Source organism: Chenopodium quinoa, unplaced genomic scaffold (genome assembly GCF_001683475.1).
Source record: "Chenopodium quinoa cultivar QQ74 unplaced genomic scaffold, ASM168347v1, whole genome shotgun sequence".
Taxonomy (NCBI): Eukaryota; Viridiplantae; Streptophyta; class Magnoliopsida; order Caryophyllales; family Amaranthaceae; genus Chenopodium; species Chenopodium quinoa.
Genome location: NW_018745448.1, coordinates 5,911,020 through 5,932,210, shown reverse-complemented (window position 1 = coordinate 5,932,210; position 21,191 = coordinate 5,911,020). Strand labels below are relative to the sequence as shown.

The window sequence follows — 21,191 nt, the reverse complement described above, 5'->3', positions numbered from 1 at the left end:
TTTGTTTTGATAAAAAAGTTTTTATTAATTTAATTTGTAAAGTAAAGAAAACCCATGTAACCTATGTAAATGAAATTGATCGGAAAATATATAAATTGTGTTAAAACTAATGAAACTGGTGGCCATGGTTGAAAAAAAAAAACCTACGCAACATCAATGAAGCTCAATGTTGCGGTAATTTTTTATAATAATTTCTATCAATTAAAGAGAACATTACAGGAAACAAAATGTATACCTAAAGTAAATGTAGCTGACTTTTTCTTTAAAAAAAAAAAGTAAATGTAGATGACTACGATGACTACGCTATGATCGTACTCTAATGTAACGATGATCGTACATTGAATGGAATCGACTACCTCCTACAACCTTTAGTCGTACCAAAATGTAACGATAATCGTACATTATCGACCGGGAACGACAAACTAGTCCTAATTTAGTCATACCAAAAATGTAACGATCCAAAGATCGTACATTGATTGATAATGACTAACTCCTACGGAGTACTAGCTATGGTCGTACCAAAATGTAACGATGATTGATCGTACATGGATTGGTAACGACTATCCACCAGTACATATAAAGCTAAGCTAGTAAAGCCAAGACCAGTTAAGCTGATTATCAACCATTGGAAAGTTACAAGTATTGGCGTTGTTAGGGTCATAATTCTCATTAACATTTTGTACGTTAACAAAATTGTTGTATGTTGGTGGTGATTGTGGCAGCAACAAGCTTTTAGGCATCATCATATTCTCCACTTGTGCAAAGTCAGTTTGCTGGTCAGGATCTCGCACAATGAGGGTTGAAGGTGCCTCAACAATCGCAGCAGATTGGTTCACAACGGTGCAAGGTGGGCTATCATAGTCAAGGATGTCACTCTTGGCTGAATTCGCGTCTTCACTTAGCTTTGCGGCTTCACTTAGCCTAGCGCCTTGTAACACAACTCCTTCTAAACCAACTATCTCCTCCTTTCTTCGAGGTTCAATCTTCGTTGTCCCTTCATCCTCGAATGGTGGTGTGCTAATTGGGCTCGAGTTGATACTTCTCCCTTCCATTTTCAGCAAGTTCTTATACATCTCGACCTATTACATTGTAACATGAGAAAAATGAAAATCAGATTAATTTTGTCACGACTCACATGGACCACCAAGCTGGATAAGATGACAGATTGTACATTAATATCCTTTTAAAAGCAAATCAAAACTTAACATATTTACCAAAAATGGAGAGATTACGGTCAACTAAGTTGACCTATATTATTAGTATGCTTCCAAGTCACATAATTTTGACCCTCCTCAAAAAAATATTGATAAAATATAACCCCGTAATATTAATATTATTTATTTTAATAAAAGAATTAGCAATTCTAAAGTACGATTGGACACAAACACATAGCGCAAGATCAATTACTCACTATAAAGTAATATAACATTTATTTTAAAAATAGGGATCTAGTCAAACAACTAGACAATACCTCAAAAAGCCCAAGATACAATACTCTAAATAGAATTGGGCGCGAGAGTCGGTTAACTAGATTGTAAAAAAAAAAAAACATGTAGAATAGGGCGCGAAAAAACTTGGCGCGTGTTTTTACTAATAAATAATATTATAACCCACTTTTAAACAAATAACGATTTACGTACTCAAACAAGTCAACAAAATATTAAACCTGTCGAAATACTACTTTAAACAATATCATCTGACATTGATTTAATTTTATGATAATTCTACAGCCAAATAAATCACAATGTGTTCCCTGAACTAGACAATAGACAGTAAAGGCCCAAAATAATCGATATTCTTGTACAAGTTATGAGTATAAAACAATTAGTAAGCCAACAAAAAAAAATCAAATTTAGGTTGTTGGGTGTTAAAAAAATTTGGTCCACCCCCCTACTATTATACTACCTCCGATTCAAATTAGTCGCAACTTTGGGATATTATTTGTGAGATATAAAATATTTTAAAGTTGCGAGTAATTTGAACCGGAGGTAGTAATAAGCATATGAAAATAACATTAGACCACAGATTAAAAAAATCTATAGAATAAATATAAAAGTATATACTATACCTCATTTTTCAAGTTCTCGTTTTCCTTGATGAGGGAGTCATAATAAACCTTGAGACTATTATAGCTGTCTTTCAATGAACCAAACTCTTTTTCAACAAGCTTAGTCTTATGTCTAGCACGTCGGTTTTGGAACCAAACCGAAACTTGCTTAGGCTGCAACCCAATTGTTTTGGCTAGGTGCGCTTTTCTTTCGGGTTCCAACCTGTTATCCGCATTGAAACTCTTCTCCAAGAACTCAACTTGTTCCGGGGTTAGCCTCCTTTTTTTCACCGAGTTGTTGAAGAGGCTTGCATCCAATTCATCGTCGCTGATGTCATCTGCATTGAATGCTCCGGCGAACAGTTCTTCACGGTATCTTTTTGGGTTCACCAAAAGCCCTTGTTGAAGTGGCGGCAGTGGTGGTGGTGGCGGCGGCGGCAGCCGTTGGGGTGGTTGTGGTTGTTGATCAAAATTCACCATCGACCCTAGGATATAAAGCAAAATTGATATAAAATTTAATGTCATTTACAAAATTTACCAAATAAATTAGCGGACATCGATACGAATGCAGGACTCAAGGAGACCACTTAGTATCTAGTAAGTGGTACTGTATGGAAAAGGACTGTAAGAGAGACATAATTGGGCAAAGTCGCTTAAAAAATGCAAGAAAGATTAGATTTCCATCGAACCTTATGTAGTAAAAATGCTCTTTTTAGATCCAATCATATCAATTATGTTTCATTTGAGGGGGACCTTGTAATAAAAAGATTTTGTATAAAGTGGGTTGTTAAACATAAAAGTTCATGCAAAAAAAAAATTAATCTTTATGTTTTTTTTATGATGAAATTTCACTCACTTAAGGAGTCAAAAAAGCACTGCCACAAAATACAGATTACAAAAATTATTAAATTTATTTATATATCTCAATGACTCAATCACAAATCAAATATTGAATTGAACAAATGAATAATTACATAGTATCAATAGATAAAAAAAATTAATAATCATGCTAACTTTTATAGATTGACATATAAATGTAGATCATCATAAATTGATACATAATTCATAAAATTATCATGAAATTACAGGGAAATAGAGAGAGAGAGCATACCGTAATAAGCAGAAGAAGAAGAACGCCAAAGAGAATTGTTGGGATTCTCAAGCGATGAAACCATATCATGACAGCCACCATGAACTCTGCCACCTTCCATCGAAAATATTTATTTTTTCAATCTTTTTGTACTGGTTGTTAAAACAAAAAAACAAAATGTCAGAAATCAAAATAATGAAAATTTGTAACCAAAAAACTAGTTTCTAGGATGACAGTTATGTGAAAAGTCTGTGAATACAGTTACAGAGAGCTTTCACCCATCAGTCTAACAAAAAAAATAAACAGGGGATTAAAACAGAGGGGTTAGGAAAAAAAAAAAACAGAGCAAATAAAAATGGGTGAATTTCTTACACTTATAAGTCATAAGGGAATTTCTTGGATTCAGAACACTTTTTTTCTTGATTGATTGATTGGAGAGAAGATTTTTCTCTTGTAGGAAGAGCTCTTTTTATTTTGGAGGAGCTATGAGCTTTTTATTGGGGGAAGGAGGAAAGAGAGGAGGAAAGTGATGTTCTCATCCTTGGTTGTGAATAGGACTTGGGCCTTGGGGTTCTTTTATAGCCTAGCAAAAACATTTTTGGTGTGAGGATGGAAATTTATTAATGAAAAATTTTCACTTAATTATAATTTGAAAATGGTCAATTTAATTCTTTGAATTACATTTTAAATGGATATTGAGTTCATTGTATCCATGTATTTGATTTAGTATATACAGTTCTCTTTGTTAAAACCGAATCAAACCAGATTAAGTATATTAAAGATGGACATATCAGAGTTACTTTGATCTGCCTTGATGTGTTATTTTACTTTTGTTAATAAAAATTTAAACAAGGTTGAAAATTTTGGTTCAAATCAGGCTGAAGAAGACTGGAACAAAGCATACTTAAAAAAAAAAAAAAAAAAAAAAAGGACTGAAACAGAGTGTTCTTAAATACGAAGATTGAAATGAAACATAATTAAAACATGTATTTTAGATTGCTTCAAAAAAAAAAATAAATAAATAAATAAAAAAATAAAAACATGTATTTTAGACGATATCTTAAATCAATTTAGAATAAATCAACTCGTTTTCAAATGAAGAGAATAATGTCATAGATTTCTGTCCATTCCGATGTGCTACTTACACGTAAGCAATCTCTACTATATTAGTAGTAGTAATATATTTTCTTTCATTTTAACGTATTCATATATTGAATGAGCTTAACATATCTTTAATACTACATCTACTTGAGAATCAAGAAACTAGTTAGTATGAAATTATTAACTACATGTCCTTTTCATGTTCTCTATGGTGTGACATCTGTTGACCCTGTAAGTTTTTTATGGTGATTGTTTGGGGTAATTTTACCCTGACACGTGTTCCAGTCAGAGTGTAACACGTGTCATCTTAGGGTTAATCCAAATAGGACCAATCGTTGCTTGACACTTGTCCTCCCAAACAAATGGGAAAAAAGGCGGCCTTCATGGCCCAAATTCCGAGAAAGCCGCAATGCGGCGCAATCCACCAATGATTAGGGCTTGATGACCTAGTCAGGGGCACAATTCCCGAGGGCCCTATAAATAGGGAGATTTCCTCCTTATGGAGGCACGTTTTTACCTTTTATTACACAGTTTACTCTTTGATAGAGACATCATGAGCTTGGAATCCGAGCAGATCCCCAGCCAAATTTCCGCACCTTTTTACTCCTATTCAAGTTACTAACTTGATCGTCGGAGGCGGAGCTCCAACCACCTGGGGTCTCCGTTGTTTTGCAAGTACAGCTCACGCGTGGACCAGGCTTTGTGACGTAACTCTCACAAGAGACAAAAACACCCAAAACATTTGGCGCCGTATGTGGGGAGAGTACCTCAAAGATGGTTCAAGAGTCTGTGTAATCCCCCATGATTTTGTAATTATAATAGTTATATTTTATCATTAATTATATGATTATTTTACGATAATTTTATGATTTTATAAATCTTTCGAAAATAATAAATTAGTTTTAAGCTATTTAGCTATTACTAACTATTGACAATAATCATTTTACCTATACAAACTAAGAGCCTAGTCCAAGTTACCTCAAAGCCCAACCTTACACCACATATTTTCTTTTTAAGCTTTGGGATATATTCGGGCCTAAACAAATTATCCTAATTATATTTGGATTAGGATACCCTCAAACCCAATTCTTATTAATCATACCAACCTTATTTCCCTCACTCCTTCCTCCTCTCTCACGTACAACACCACAAGAAGAGAAAAAAAATAAAAAAATAATTGCAAACCCTTGCTGCCGCCCCTGCCGCCGCGCCACCGCCTGACCGCCCCCATGACTGCCGCGTCGCCCTGCACAGCCAGCCGCCCAGTAGTTCGCCCCTCCTCTCTTCTCTTTCCTCTTGTTTTCTCTTCCTTTATTTTTGTTATTTTGATTAAAGCTTCAATTTTTGTTTGATTTCAATTATAAAATTATTGTTATTAGGGTTTAATAGTATGCTTAAATTACAAAAGATTATAAATTTATGGGTTTAGTATGTCTAAATTATTAAATAAAATTTCAGATTGCGTATTTTGTATATTTTAGGGTTTAAACCTTAACTTTTTCATGTTTTAGGGCTTGAAAACGTGCTAATCAATTTATCTAATTATACTATGCTTAAATTTTGTTAAAGTATAATTATTTTGATCATATATATATTTTCAGATTATTAAAGTTTCAATTTTTATGAACAAGTCATGTTAGTTTCATGTTTTTATGCTTCTAAACCTATAAAATAATTATTGTGAGTATTTTGTGATTGAAAAAGCTTTGAACTTTAAATTCTAAATTTAAAAATAATTTTCAGATTTCATACTTTTTATTTTGAAGCCTCTAATTGCATTGAATTGATATATTCTTGGGTTTTTAACACACTAATAACTTGCTATATAATGATTATATCAAGTAATTATGCTTATGGGGTTATTTTATATACTTAAAACTAATTTCCTGATTTATTTACTTACTTTAAAGTTACTGTAATTTGATATAAAACACTATATTTTCATAATTCTAACATATAAACTTAAAGTTGGGATGTTATATTATTAACTTTGACTATTGGGGACAATTTAAAGGCTTTATTTTGATGATTTAAGAGGTTTTAAAGTAGTTTAGTATTGCTGTAAATTTAATTGTTTTAGTATTGATTTATTTCTAATTGTTTGGTTTAAGAGAGGACTTTGTAGAAGGCGACTTCTAGTTTTAAAGTGGCCAACCGGATTGTTTACACAAGGTACGTACAAGTTACGAAACCTTGCTTGTAGGTGCATGTTTAAGGACGGGTCGAGAACTTAGTATCATGTATAGGATTGACTGAGTTAAATTGTTTGGTTATACATTGTGAATTTCAAATGATGTGCACTAGTTTATAATGCAACTATTATTTGTGCTCTAATTATGCAAGGTGCGCTTAAAGGCAAAGGTATGTGATTGGTGTAAAGATTAAATTATTACTCATTCATGATTATGCAAACAGGATGAGTAAAGGAGAAATTCAAGTCTTGTAAGACGAGGTTAAGGTTTTGGGGTGCCTTATGCACTCAAGGTGTTTATACACCGAGGTAGTAAAAGAATAATTAATAAATGTTGTTTGTCACTAATAAATAAAGAATTTAAATTGAGAATTTTCAATGTTTGATTGAATTGTGTTTGGGATGTTTGTATCGTAATGTATATGAGTCATCACCAAGTCTAAACCTGTAAATCACGTAAAGTGCAAGATGGATGAGCAATAAAACTCTGGAATGGTGCACATCTGGAGTAATGACAATCAGGGGTTGGGGTACATGGGGTATTAGCCGTGTACTTTTATCGAGGTCGTCTGATCTACGAGCCTCCTATTTCAAATATAATTTTTCTAAAACTAGGAGTTAGGTGAGATCTCATACTAACTGCGGTCACGGAGTCGCGCCCGTGGTCGTTGGATGTTTATTGACGTTTCCGAAAGGAGGCATGGGGTTTTTCTTTTATTGATGTTTCAAATGGGACATGGGTTGGACAACCTTGTCTATTGCTAAATCCAATGAAATAAATAAATGAGTCTGTTAATATCAATTAGTGAGGGCTTAATAAATTTTATAATTGAGTCATGAATCGAGTCTGTAATTAATGATGCTTATGCCTGATTATTAGTAGCATGGTAGGTATTTTCTTAATTTATTTCGCAGCTTGTATGTACTTAGCTTTGCTGATTGCGTGCTTTTGTGTGTGTCTTTCTTTGGTCATGGCCTTCGCCTTTCAATGACCTTGTGACGATCCAATTTTTACACATGTAATATTGGGGAGCAGAATAACCACAGGTTCTTACACATGCAACATTCATCAGGGTTGTGGGATCTTGAGTAGAGAGTTGGTTGTTTGCAGTTTATTTCTTTTGCAAGTTTAAATTTATTTTAATTTGATTTTATTCGACACTATTTCTTTTTGTTTGAATTTATTTGAACACGGGATTTAATCACTTACTACTTTTATTGGGTTTTGAATAAGGACCTTAATGGTTCTAACTTGTAATACTTATTTTGATTTAATTCCTTTGTTTTGAGGTTTATTTATAACTGTTTTGGTTTCCGCTGCTAATTTCTGAGATAGCCTTAACGTTTGAACACGTGGCGGTAGTACGCTAGTAATTCTCTTAAACATTCAGGTTATATACAGGTTATTCACAGGTTTTTAAGAGAGAATTATTGGGGTGTTACAAAGTGGTATCTGGGAGCTTAGGTTAGATTTAATTACCACTAAAGCCAATTAACTTAGTATGACTTAGGCGCCTATTCAATGATTTAAATTTTGAATTTTAATGGCAAATTTTATTTATTTATTTGAAACTAAGTATGTTTGAAACCATTTTATTTAAAACAATTTTGAAGTTTATTTTGTCTACTTGGTGAGTTTTGGGTAGACTTAAGAAGGAATTTCATGCATATTTCATACATATTTTTGCATTTAATTATCACATGAAGTGTTATTTTCTTATTTATTTAACATATTATAATTATGTTCTAATTGATTTATGTTGTGATGTGCTTGTGTTATGCTTTTTGAATGTTCGTTGCATTGGGTTAACGTAGAAAAGAGATGAGCGACTCAGTAATCATGTCTGAAAGCGTGAGTAATGATATTAGGAACAACCCCATTGTTGTGTCTGAGGATGAGAATGATACTCGAAGTGATGATACTCCGGAAAGGTTTGAAAATATTATGACGCCAACTAATCTAGATGAGGAAGACTACCAGTACTTACATGAGTTTAAAACAGCAAAGAATAAGAAGCATAAGATTAAAACCTACCAAATAATGTTCATGATTACACTCTTATTGAATTTCCAGATGAGGATGAGCTTGAATGATTACAACCACCACCCGAAGATCCAAATGCTGGGAAGAGAATTACTAGAAATCCGAATTCGCTCTACAAGGCAGTAATTATTGAAGACTCACATGACGAAAATGACCTTGATTTTGATGTTAATAATTATAATGAGAAGAAAGATAAGAACATCAATGTGATACCTTGAGGATTATTTTTGTTAGGGTGGAGTTAGCATGAATAAGGCATTTGCCATTGATAATGGTTATTAGAGCCTCATTATAGTCTGATTTGGATGATTAATTTTAATAAGTAGCTAGTGCTACAGAGTTTTTATTTGGGATTGATACCTTTATATAAGTTATAATAAGAAGTTGATATTTTATTTTTAAGAGCTCCATTTTACTTTTATTTGTGAGCAAGAGCAAGTTTAATTTTTGTAATCATATACATTTTAAGAAAAATTTCTTTGTCTATGATCAAACTTAATAAGAGTGTCACAGGATGGGGAAATTATTTTCTTAAATTCATTTAATCCTGCGTATGTCATGCTTTTATTGTGTGGTTTTGCTTGGGACAAGGGGGTGCAATCTCAAGGTACCCTTTTGAACCAATTTATGTGACAAATGTAATATTGTGATTCAATGAATATGTGTGAATAGTATTTGGGTTTCGTTTAAAATGGAGTGCATATTTATTTTATTTCAGGCGTAGAGCTAGAATGGCTAAGAACGCTGCCTTAGCTGATGCTATTCGTTTGTTGGCTGAAAATGTGATCCAAAACCGGGGATACCAAGTCGACCCCCAAGCTGAAATGTTTAAGAAGCTGGCCCAGGTTAGGCCACCAGTTTTTAGGGGAGGTGCTGACCCTACTTTCCTAGAAAACTAGATTCGAGAGTTTGATAAGCTGTTCGTGGCACTCAACTGTCCTGAGGGTATGAAAGTGGACCAGGCCGCTATGTACCTGAAGGACGAAGCTGATATCTTGTGGAGTGGGAGAGACAATGTTGTGACCGTTAGGGCCAAACCTAACTTTGGGTGGGAAGTGTTTAAGACCTCCTTGAGGGACAAGTTTTACCCCCCTTTCCTGAAGAAACAGAAGGCTCAGGAGTTTATAAGACTAGAAATGGGAGACATGTCAATCTCTGAGTACTATAATAAGTTTATGACCCTTTCTAGGTTTTCTCCTGAGGTAGTACCAACTGAAGAACTGAAGGCTCAGAGGTTTGAGCATGGATTGACTGAGGAGTTACAACAGGGCCTAGCTGGAAAAGTTTTTAAAACCCTTGACAAGGTCTATGAGAGAGCTGCCCATCTGCACCATCTAAATACCAGGACTGCTAGTGCGAGTGCTAAGGCTGGGGAGAAAAGGAAGGAGTTTGGGAAATCTAAGAACTAGAGTAAATCTAAGAGGCCTAGGAATGGGAACTCATTTGATAGGGGTAACCAGAATGTTAGTAGTTCTTCCAATGCTAACAATGGAGAAAGAACTTACCACTATAAGAGGTGTAGAAGGAACCACCCTGGGAGAGACTGTGATGGGAATTTGGTGACCTGTCGGTTCTGCAACAAAATGGGACACAGGGAGTATGAGTGTTACACCAAGCAGAAACAACAAGGAAATGGTGGGAATGGTGGGAACACCCAGTAAAGGCCTAACAATTTCAACAACCAGGGTAGTAGGGGAAATGGTCAGAATGGGAAGTTTGGGAATTGTAGCAACAATAACAACATGTCTGGCAATGGCAATGGCAATGGCAATAACAACAACTCAGGCAACAACAACAATGGTTATCAGGCAAGAAACAACACTCCCGACCGCTTGTCTGTGATGAGCAAGGGAGAAGCTGAGAGGTCCTCGAATGTAGTTACTGGTACTTTTTCTATGCAATATGTCTCTATCAACACTCTATTTGACTCTGGAGCAGCTTATTCTTTCATTTCTACTTCTGTTGTGCGGAAGTTAAACTTAACTGAATCGAGTCATGTTGATGTGTCAGTCAGTCTGCCTACGGGAAAACTTGTTCATTGTAATAAAATATTCAAAGGCTTGCCTTTGAAAATAGGAGAAGCTATCTTTCCATCAGACCTTATTGAGTTTAACCTAGGGGACTTAGATGTAATTCTGGGGATGGATTGGCTGAGTTTATACAAGGCTAATATAGACTAGAGATGCAGAGGGTGCAGCTGAGTGATCCTTTGGGTAAGAAAATGTCCTATAGACGGTTAGGGAAGCCTAAGGGTTTTGGGATCATTTCTGCTATGAAGGTGAAGAAGCTAGTGAATAAGGGATGTCCATTGTACTTTTGTTGTGTTCAAGATTTGAGTATGAGTGAGAGTAGAAGGATAGAGGATGTGCCCATTGTGAATGAGTTTTTAAATGTCTTTCCAGAAGAGATTTTGGGAATGCCACCTAAGAGGGAAGTTGAATTTACCATTGACTTAGTTCCAGGGGCTGCACCTATCTCAAAAGCACCGTATAGAATGGCACCAGCTGAGACGAGTGAACTAAAGGCTCAATTGTAGGATTTGTTAGACAAGGGGTTCATTAGGCCCAGTGCATCACCTTGGGGAGCACCTGTGCTATTTGTGAAAAAGAAGGATGGAAGTTTGAGGCTACATATTGATTATAAAGAGTTGAATAATGTGACTGTGAAGAATAAGTACCCTCTACCTAGGATAGATGACTTGTTTGACCAACTGAAGGGGGCAAGCGTGTTTTTGAAGATTGACTTGAGATCTAGGTACCATCAGTTGAAGGTTGCAGATAAAGATATTCCAAAAACAGCCTTTAGAACTCGGTATGGACATTACGAGTTTACGGTCATGCCTTTTGGGTTAACTAATGCACCCACCATTATCATGGACTTGATGAACCTAGTGTTTCATGAGTTCTTGGATAAGTTTGTAGTTGTGTTCATTGATGACATTTTGGTGTATTCGAGGAATGAGGAAGAACATGGTGAGCACCTAAGAACTACCCTTGAAACTCTTAGAAAGAATAAGCTGTATGCTAAGTTTTCCAAGTGTGAGTTCTGGTTGGAAAAAGTTGCATTTTTGGGGCATTACATTTCGAAGGAGGGTGTATCCGTGGATCCCGCGAAGATCAAGGCGGTGAGTGAGTGGCCTACACCTAAGAATGTGACTAATGTTCGTAGTTTCTTTGGATTAGCTGGATATTATAGAAGGTTTGTTAAGGATTTTTCGAGGATAGCCAGACACATGACTACTCTTATGAAGAAGCAGAGCAAGTTTGATTGGAACGAGAGTTGTGAATCAGCTTTTCAAACCCTCAAAGAACGATTGACCACTTCACCAATGCAGGTATTACGTGATGGGATAGAAGGATTCGAAGTGTATAGTGATGCCTCGAAGCATGGTCTGGGATGTGTCCTACAACAGAATGGAAGGGTGATCGCATATGCATCGAGAAAACTGAAGAATCATGAAGTCAACTACCCTACCCATGACTTGGAGCTTGCAACTTTTGTATTCGCCTTGAAGATTTGGAGGCACTACCTTTACGGTGTTTCTTGTAAGATCTTCATGGACCATAAAAGTCTAAAGTACATCTTTACCCAAGATCACTTGAACATGCGGCAACGTAGATGGCTAGAGTATCTTACAGACTACCGTGTCCACATCCAGTATCACGAGGGAAAGGCGAATGTAGTTGCGGATGCCCTTAGCAAGAAGTCGAGTCATAATGTCAATGCTTTAATTGTGGGCAATGAGTTGTGTGAAGATATGAGGAGATTGAACCTTGAGGTTATCAACCAAGGAGAGTTAGAAGGATTACTAAGTGCTTTAACCATCCAACCTTCCATATTTGAGGAGATTAAAGAAAAGCAACTGGAGGATGAGTCGTTTCAGAAGATTAGGGATCGTGTGACTAGTGGTGCGGAGACTGAATTCAAGATTCATGAGGATGGGAGCTTGAGATATAAGGAGAGATGGTGTATACCACAGAAGTGTGAAGATATTAAAAGGAAAATCATGGAGGAGTGCCATAATACACCATATTTAGTTCACCCTGGGATGATAAGTTGTATAAGGACTTGAAGGAATTCTATTGGTGGCCGAATATGAAGAGAGAAATGGCTGAGTTTGTATCCAAGTTTCTGACGTGCCAGAAGGTGAAGATAGACCATAAAGACCCATGGGAAAGGTAAAACAATTAGAAATACCAGGTTAGAAGTGGGATTCCATATCCATGGACTTTGTGACAGGCTTACCAAAGACTCATACTGGGAATGACACGATTTGGGTGATTTTAGACAGACTAACTAAGTCAGCGATGTTCATTCCTATCAAAGAAACCTGGAAAAAGAAGCAGCTAGCAAGTGTTTATGTGAAGAATATAGTTCAGTTGCACGGATTTCCCAAGGACATAGTGTCAGATAGAGACTCGAGATTTCTATCAAAGTTTTGGCAAAAAGTGCAAGAGAACGTTGGAACAACATTGAATATGAGTACTGCCTTTCACCCTGCAACAGATGGTTAGAATGAGAGAACAAACCAAACCATGGAGGATATGTTACGAGCTTGTGCTTTAGATTTCCAAGGAAATTGGGAGGATCACCTACCTTTGATCGAATTCTCTAACAATAACAGTTACCGTGCAAGCATCAAGATGGCACCATTTGAAGCATTGTATGGAAGGAAGTGCACAAGCCCAGTTTGCTGGAATGATTACAGTGAACGGGTTACTTTGGTACAAATTTCATTGAGGATATGGTGAGCAAGGTGAGACTAATCCAGTCGCGTATCAAGGCAGCACAAGATAGACAGAAGAGTTATGCCGACTTGAAGAGGATAGATGATGAGTTTGGTGTTGGGGACAAAGTCTTTCTAAAGGTTTCTCCAACAAAACGTGTGATGCGATTCGGCAAGAAAGGGAAGCTTAGTGCAAAATATGTGGGTCCGTATGAAATTCTCCAACGTGTGAGGAAAGTGGCTTACAAATTGGCTTTGCCAATGGAGTTCGAGAAAATGCATGATGTGTTCCACATTTCCCAATTGAAAAAGTATGTGCCTAGTGAAACCCATGTTTTGCAGCCGGAGACTATTTAACTTGATGAGTCTCTAACTTATGAAGAAAGACCAGTCAAGATACTAGATCACAAGGTGCGTAGTACTAGAACCAAAGATGTGAAGATAATGAAAGTCCTTTGGTCAAACCAGGAGTACGAAGAGGCTACTTAGGAGGCCGAGGAAGAGATGAAAAACAAAAATCCCGAATTGTTTGATAAGGTGAGTTACGAAGGCGTAATTCTTTTCTTTTGAGGGGGGAAGAATGCAATGTAATTTCGCGCTTTTACCTCAATTATACCATTTATTGCTTGATTTTGCATGTTTTTGTTTATCATTATGCATTATTATTACATTTACATACAATAAAAGTATGTAAACTTTGGCCAACTATGAGTTCATTGAGTACAAAGTTCGGTTTGTTGAGTATGCATGTTGAGAAGCAAGCAATTTACAGCAATACAAAACACAAAATATTTGAATGGTTTTGGAGAAATTATGATTTTTGGGTTAAGTTTCGAGGGCGAAACTCCTTTTAAGAGGGGTAGATTGTAATCCCCCATGATTTTGTAATTATAATAGTTATATTTTATCATTAATTATATGATTATTTTACGATAATTGTATAATTTTATAAATATTTCAAAAATAATAAATTAGTTTTAAGCTATTTAGCCATTACTAACTATTGACAATAATCATTTTACCTATCCAACCTAAGAGCCTAGTCCAAGTTACCTCAAAGCCCAACCTTACACCACATGTTTCTTTTTTAAGTTTTGGGATGTATTTAGGCCTAAACAAGTTATCCTAATTATATTTGGATTAGCTAGGATACCCTCAAACCCAATTCTTATTAATCATACCCAACTTATTTCCCTCACTCCTTCCTCCTCTCTCACGTACAACACCACAAGAAGAGAAAAAAATAAAAAAAAATAATTGCAAACCCTTGCTGCCGCCCGTGCCGCTGCGCCACCGCCTAACCGCCCCCCTGACCGCCGCGCCGCCCTGCATAGCCAGCTGCCCAGCAGTTCGCCCCTCCTCTCTTCTTCTTCCTCTTGTTTTTTCTTCCATTATTTTTGTTAATTTTATTAAAGCTTCAATTTTTGTTTGATTTCAATTATAAAACTATTGTTATTAGGCTTTAATAGTATGTTTAAATTACAAAATAATATAAATTTATGGGTTTAGTATGTCTAAATTATAAAATAAAATTTCAGATTATGTATTTTGTATATTTTAGGGTTTAAACCTTAACTTTTTCATGTTTTAGTGCTTAAAAACGTGCTAATCAATTTATCTAATTATACTATGCTTAAATTTTGTTAAAGTATAATTATTTTGATCATATATATATTTTCAGATTATTAAAGTTTCAATTTTTACGAACAAGTCATGTAAGTTTCATGTTTTTATGCTTCTAAACCTATAAAATAATTATTGTGAGTATTTTGTGATAGAAAAAGCTTTGAACTTTAAATTCTAAATTTAAAAAATAATTTTCAGATTTCATACTTTTTATTTTGAAGCCTCTAATTGCATTGAATTGATATATTCTTGGGTGTTTAACACACTAACTTGCTATATAATGATTATTTCAAGTAATTATGCTTATGGGGTTATTTTATATACTTAAAACAAATTTCCAGATTTATTTACTTACTTTAAAGTTGCTGTAATTTGATATAAAACACTATATTTTTATAATTCTAACATATAAACTTAAAGTTGGGATATTATATTATTAACTTTGATTATTGGGGACAATTTAATGGCTTTATTTTGATGATTTAAGAGGTTTTAAAGAAGTTGTTTAGTATTGTAGTAAATTTAATTGTTTTGGTATTGATTTATTTCTAATTGTTTGGTTTAGGAGCGAACTTTGTAGAAGGTGACTTCTAGTTTTAAAGTGGCCAACCGGGTTGTTTACACAAGGTACGTACAAGTTACGAAACCTTGCTTGTAGGTGCATGTTTAAGGACGGGTCGAGAACTTAGTATCATGTATAGGATTGACTGAGTTAAATTGTTTGGTTATACATTGTGAATTTCATATGATGTGCACTAGTTTATAATGCAACTATTATTTGTGCTCTAATTATGCAAGGTGCGCTTAAAGGCAAAGGTATGTGATTGGTGTAAAGATTAAATTATTACTCATTCATGATTATGCAAACAGGATGAGTAAAGGAGAAATTCAAATCTTGTAAGACGAGGTTAAGGTTTTGGGTGCCTTATGCACTCCAGGTGTTTATACACCGAAGTAGTAAAAGAATAATTAATAAATGTTGTTTGTCACTAATAAATCAAGAATTTAAATTGAGAATTTGCCATGTTTGATTGAATTGTGTTTGGGATGTTTGTATCGTAATGTATATGAGTCATCACCAAGTCTAAACCTGTAAATCACGTAAAGTGCAAGATGGATGAGCAATAAAACTCTGGAATGGTGCACATCTGGAGTAATGACAATCAGGGGTTGGGGTACATGGGGTATTAGCCGTGTACTTTTATCGAGGCCGTCTGATCTACGAGCCTCCTATTTCAAATATTATTTTTCTAAAACTAGGAGTTAGGTGAGATCTCATACTAACTACGGTCACGGAGTCGCGCCCGTGGTCGTTGGATGTTTATTGACGTTTCCGAAAAGAAGCATGGGGTTTTTCTTTTATTGATGTTTCAAATGGGACATGGGTTGGACAACCTTTTCTATTGTTAAATCCAATGAAATAAATAAATGAGTCAGTTAATATCAATTAGTGAGGTCTTAATAAATTTGATAATTGAGTCATGAATCGAGTCTGTAATTAATGATGCTTATGCCTGATTATTAGTAGCATGTTAGATATTTTCTTAATTTATTTCGCAGCTTGTATGTACTTAGCTTTGCTGATTGCGTGCTTTTGTGTGTGTCTTTCTTTGGTCATGGCCTTCGCCTTTCAATGACCCTATGACGATCCAATTTTTACACTTGTAATATTGGGGAGCAGAATAACCACAGGTTCTTACACATGCAACATTCATCAGGGTTGTGGGATCTTGAGTAGAGAGTTGGTTTTTTGCAGTTTATTTCTTTTGCAAGTTTGAATTTATTTTAATTCGATTTTATTTGACACTATTTATTTTGGTTTAAATTTATTTGAACACGGGATTTAATCACTTACTACTTTTATTGGGTTTTGAATAAGGGCCTTAATGGTTCCAATTTGTAATACTTATTTTGATTTAATTCCTTTGTTTTAAGGTTTATTTATAATTGTTTTGGTTTCCGATGCTAATTTCTTAGATAGCCTTAACGTTTGAACACGTGGCGGTGGCACGCTAGTAATTCTCTTGAATTTGTTTAGGTTATATACAGGTTATTCACAGGTTTTTAAGAGAGAATTTTTGGGGTGTTACAATCTGTACCACCTCCTGATCCAAAAAATCCTCTACCTATTACCCGACTGGGTAATACAAGCATTCCTCAACCGGTAAATCAACCAGGTAGTTCAAGCGCTCCTCCACTGGTACATCAGCTGGAGGTCTTCACTGAGCATGATGACGATGATGACGTGGAGACGTATGTGGCCAAAAACAGCTCATTGATCTCCAAATACACTCGTTCCAGAGATCAGCTGGAACGTGAAGAAAACCAGGCGGGTCGGACCCGACCCATTGGGAGGCCAGAAGGAGAAACCCGGAAGGCCAGAGGATCAGCTTCGGTCACCCGGGATCGATGAGCTCATGAATTTCATGAACTCCTTCAACGGTGATATCAAGGAGATGATCAACAGAATCAAGGACAACACTAGTAAGGGTCAGCCGGCTAAGAAGACACCTCCATCTGGGAGGAAGAAGCCAGTCAAGGACAGGCAGCCTACTCGTCATCCCAAGGAGAAGGAGAAGGCAGCTGCAAGACTTGACTGGACCAAGATCCTTATGCCTAAGGGTCCTCAAAGGCACACCCATCAAGAACTGCCGGGGGCCACTAAAAAGACTTTTTCCGATGCTCGACAGATCATTGAGCAAAGGAGACACCAGCAGCTGTCTGAGTCAACCTCCACCTCGGACTTTTTAAACAGCTTTAAACAAACTTCTGTTCAAAACTCACTCTCCAAATATGAGAGTGGGACCGGCGGCAAGTCCGTCAATACTGATCCTCAAATGATGATAGGATCTGTCCCGTTTGCACCTCAGGCGCAATACGGGCAATATGGTTTTCCATATATGCAGCCATTTCCCTTCGGGGGACAGGCGGCCTTCAACAACGTCCAACCTTTGGACTGGCAGCTTCGACTACTCAAGCTTGGTGAACAACCCTCTAGGTTCACTAGGAATATAACCGAAGCGGCTTAGCCGGCCAAGGTTAAAAATGTGTTGGTAGGTACTTACGATGGTACCTCCAACCCAGAAGATCACCTGATGGCATACACCAACCTCATGTGTTTACAGGGGTGGGACGATGCCACTTGGTGTCAATGTTTCCAGGCTACATTGAAGGGTATTGCCCAACAATGGTTTGGCAACTTGCCAGCCGGTTCTATTGATTGCTTCAAGAAGCTAGCCTTCTTGTTTGCCAAGAACTTCTCAATGAACATCCCTGCTAAGAAAACGAGCCTTGATTTGAGCACCGTTAAGCAGGGAGAAAGAGAAGGGCTACGCTCATATGTCAGGCGGTTCAACTTGGTCAGAATCCAGATTTAGGGGCTGTCTGACGAGGTAGCATTCACAGACTTCTTCAAGGGTTTGACAGACGGGTCAAACTTTAAGTTTGACCTCGTCAGAAAATGGGCATTTACGCTGTAGGAGGCCCTGAGGGAGGCAGACTGCTATATTCAAGCTACCGACCTCTGCACGCCTGGCAGCCAGTCAGACTCCAAGAAGTCTGACAAACAAAAAGAAAGACGGTCTGCTCAGCCGACGAAAAAGAAAGAAGAGAGCAAAAAGAGAAAAGAAGTCTTGGCGGTTAGTGACTCTGACCAGCAGTCCCAGAAGAAGAAAAAAGAGTTTAAACTGTACGTCCCTAGGTACGAGTTTAACAAGGACTCTAACTCCATCCTCATGGAGATATAGGACCGGCTGACCATTGAAAAGCCGAATCCAATGAAGAGTTCCATCCAGTCACGGAACAAGAACAAGTTTTGTCAGTACCATGAGGAAGTTGGCCACGACACCAATGACTGCTTTAGCTTACAGCGGGCGTTGGACCGTCTGGCTGACAAAGGGATGCTTAATTCCTACATTTCTAAGTCCAAAGGGACTAATAAGAGGAACAAGGGGCAGTCGTCCAAGACTCCCCATCCTACTAGTAGTTCGGACACCGATAAGGAGTCGGTCTACACCATAGCAGGCGGGTTCTCATGTGGTGGCCCTACCATTTGGGGCACCAAGAGCCATCTTCAAAAGATGGACAATGATGATGATGAGCAAGAGTCCACTAGCTCGTCCTTCCCAGACGTTCTGATCACTGAGAAGGACAGGGGCAGCGTTCGCCGTCCGCATAACGACCCGATCGTCATTGAATGTAAGGTAGCCAATCAGCTGGTTGGACGAATCCTTATTGAAACCGGCAGCTCATCGGACATCACCAGTCTCTGGTTCCTGCAAAAGATGAAATACAACGTCAGCAACATGCATCCGGTTACCTACCCCCTGGTTGGTTTTGGGGGTGGAATGGTTTTTTTCCAATCGGAAAGGTTGATTTACCAATCCGGCTGGGTAAAAAAGGAAAAGGACGACACTTGGTCGTCAAGTTCTTGGTTGTTGAGGAACTGACCGCCTATAACATCATCCTAGGCCGGCTAACCCTCAATGAAGCCAAGGCTGTAATCATCCCTTCTCTCATGCTCATCAAGTATGAGAGGGATGACGCCTCTGTTGGTTCCTTGAATGGGGATCAAAAGATGGCCCGGGAGTGGTACCTCTCAGCCGTCAAAGATACTGTGATCCCAGACGGGCAAGCCCCGGAACCAATAGACCTAGACAATGTCAAGGATGTCACCCTAGCCCCAGGCTCATCAGCAGCCGGGAAGAAAAAAAAAGGCCCCTCTGCTGGTAGAGGTGAAGAAAGAGAAAAAATAGCAATCACTGACCGAAGAACGGTCAGATGAGCTCTCTCCCCAATCGGCTGGAGAACACATTGATATACCTCTAGGCGACAGCCGTCCAGAGCGCACTGTAAAGGTTGGGACGGTTGCTTATGCTAAGTTGGGTGTAGATTTGCACCTTCTGCTGAAAGAATTCAAGGACATTTTTGCCTTTGAAGTGGAAGAGATGCTAGGCGTCATCCCGGATCTTGCTGTCCACAAACTCGCCGTGGATCCTAAAAAGAAGCCCGTCCGGCAAAAGAAAAGAAATCACAGCGAGGAAAGAAGTCTGGCGGTAGCTGCCGAAGTAAAAAAGCTGTTGGACGCTGGGTTCATTCGGCCATGTAATTTTCCCGACTGGGTGGCCAGTGTTGTGCTTGTAAAGAAGTCGAATGGGACCTAGCGTATGTGCGTTGATTACACAAACCTCAACAAGGCGTGTCCCAAGGATAGTTATCCGCTTCCAAAGATCGACAACCTGGTCGGTTCTACAGCCGACCACGCCTTGATGAGCTTTATGGATGCCTATTTCGGCTTCCATCAGATACCCCTGTGGAAAAAGGATCAAGAGAAGACGGCCTTCGTCACTGATCAGGGGTTATTCTGTTATATTAAGATGCCGTTTGGCTTGAAAAATGTGCCTGCCACATTCCAATGGATGATTAATACGGTCTTCATTAATCAAATCGGGAGGAATGTGGAGGCGTACATTGATGACATGATAGACAAATCCAAGCAATAGACGGAACACCTTGCTGATCTCCGAGAAACATTCACCACCCTCAGGCGGCACAAGGTCATGTTAAATCCTAAGAAATGCGTCTTTGGTGTTGAGTCTGGGAAGTTTCTCGGATTTCTGATTTATCAAAGGGGGAATAGAGGCTAACCCCGAGAAGATACAGGCGGTAATTGACATGAGGTCACCCCGTACTGTCAAGGATGTTCAGAGGTTAACTGGTTGTCTGGCGGCATTGGGGAGATTCCTCAGCCGGTCAGGCGACAAATGTCTTTACTTCTTCCAAGCAATTAGGAAGAAGACCAGATTTGAATGGGGGGATGATGCTGAGGCGGCGTTTCAAAAGCTGAAAGAGCACTTACACTCCTTGTCGAGGCTCGTTAGTCCTCTGCCCAGAGAGACGCTGTATATGTACTTAGCCGTCTCAAATCATGCCCTCAGTGTTGTCCTCCTTACTGAAAGAGACGGCGTTCAGCTCCCGGTCTATTTCATTAGCCATGTTCTCAAAAATGCTGAACTCCGGTACCCCATGGTTGAAAAATTTTGTCTTGCTTTGTATATGGCATTCAAGAAGTTGAAGCCTTATTTTCTGGCACATTCGGTGGTGATATACACCGACGAGCCAATCAAACGGCCAATGTCTACTTTGGAATCATCCGGCAGAATGTTAAAATGGGCTATAGAAATGCAAAGTCTAGCTTGAAATAACTTTCGAACCAAGAAATGCTGTGAAAGGTCAGGCGTTTGCTGACTTCATTGTTGAAATGACCCGTCCGGTGGCTCTGGATAATCTTGATCAGGTTTGGAAAGTGTATGTAGACGGGAGCTCAACAAAGAACGGCAGTGGTGCAGGCGTAATCTATGAATCTCC

At 37.8% G+C, this 21,191-nt stretch overlaps 2 protein-coding genes across 2 annotated transcripts; one reads left to right on the top strand and one right to left on the bottom strand.

The window, feature by feature from the left end:
* Nucleotides 1–252: 252 nt before the first annotated feature.
* On the bottom strand, nt 253–3,258 carry LOC110713733 (homeobox-leucine zipper protein HOX22-like). Its single transcript, XM_021892181.1, has 3 exons — nt 3,159–3,258; nt 2,069–2,532; nt 253–1,079 (listed from the first exon to the last, which is right to left on the bottom strand). Exons 1-3 carry the CDS (start codon nt 3,256–3,258, stop codon nt 588–590), a joined length of 1,056 nt encoding a protein of 351 aa, XP_021747873.1. The 3' UTR covers nt 253–587.
* A 6,957-nt stretch (nt 3,259–10,215) lies between these two features.
* Nucleotides 10,216–10,653, top strand: LOC110713732 (putative uncharacterized protein DDB_G0267840). Its single transcript, XM_021892180.1, has one exon. It carries the CDS (start codon nt 10,216–10,218, stop codon nt 10,651–10,653), a length of 438 nt encoding a protein of 145 aa, XP_021747872.1.
* The last annotated feature ends 10,538 nt before the right edge of the window (nt 10,654–21,191 follow it).

What these genes read in the sequence shown, in the direction of transcription:
- LOC110713733 (XM_021892181.1), bottom strand. Translation starts at nt 3,258, where the DNA reads ATGGAAGGTGGCAGAGTTCATGGTGGCTGTCATGATATGGTTTCATCG. An exon ending in TTCTTCTTCTGCTTATTACG is followed by an intron (nt 2,533 to 3,158) that starts GTATGCTCTCTC and finishes TTTATATCCTAG; the next exon opens with GGTCGATGGTGAATTTTGAT. An exon ending in ACGAGAACTTGAAAAATGAG is followed by an intron (nt 1,080 to 2,068) that starts GTATAGTATATA and finishes ACAATGTAATAG; the next exon opens with GTCGAGATGTATAAGAACTT.
- LOC110713732 (XM_021892180.1), top strand. Translation starts at nt 10,216, where the DNA reads ATGTCTGGCAATGGCAATGGCAATGGCAATAACAACAACTCAGGCAAC.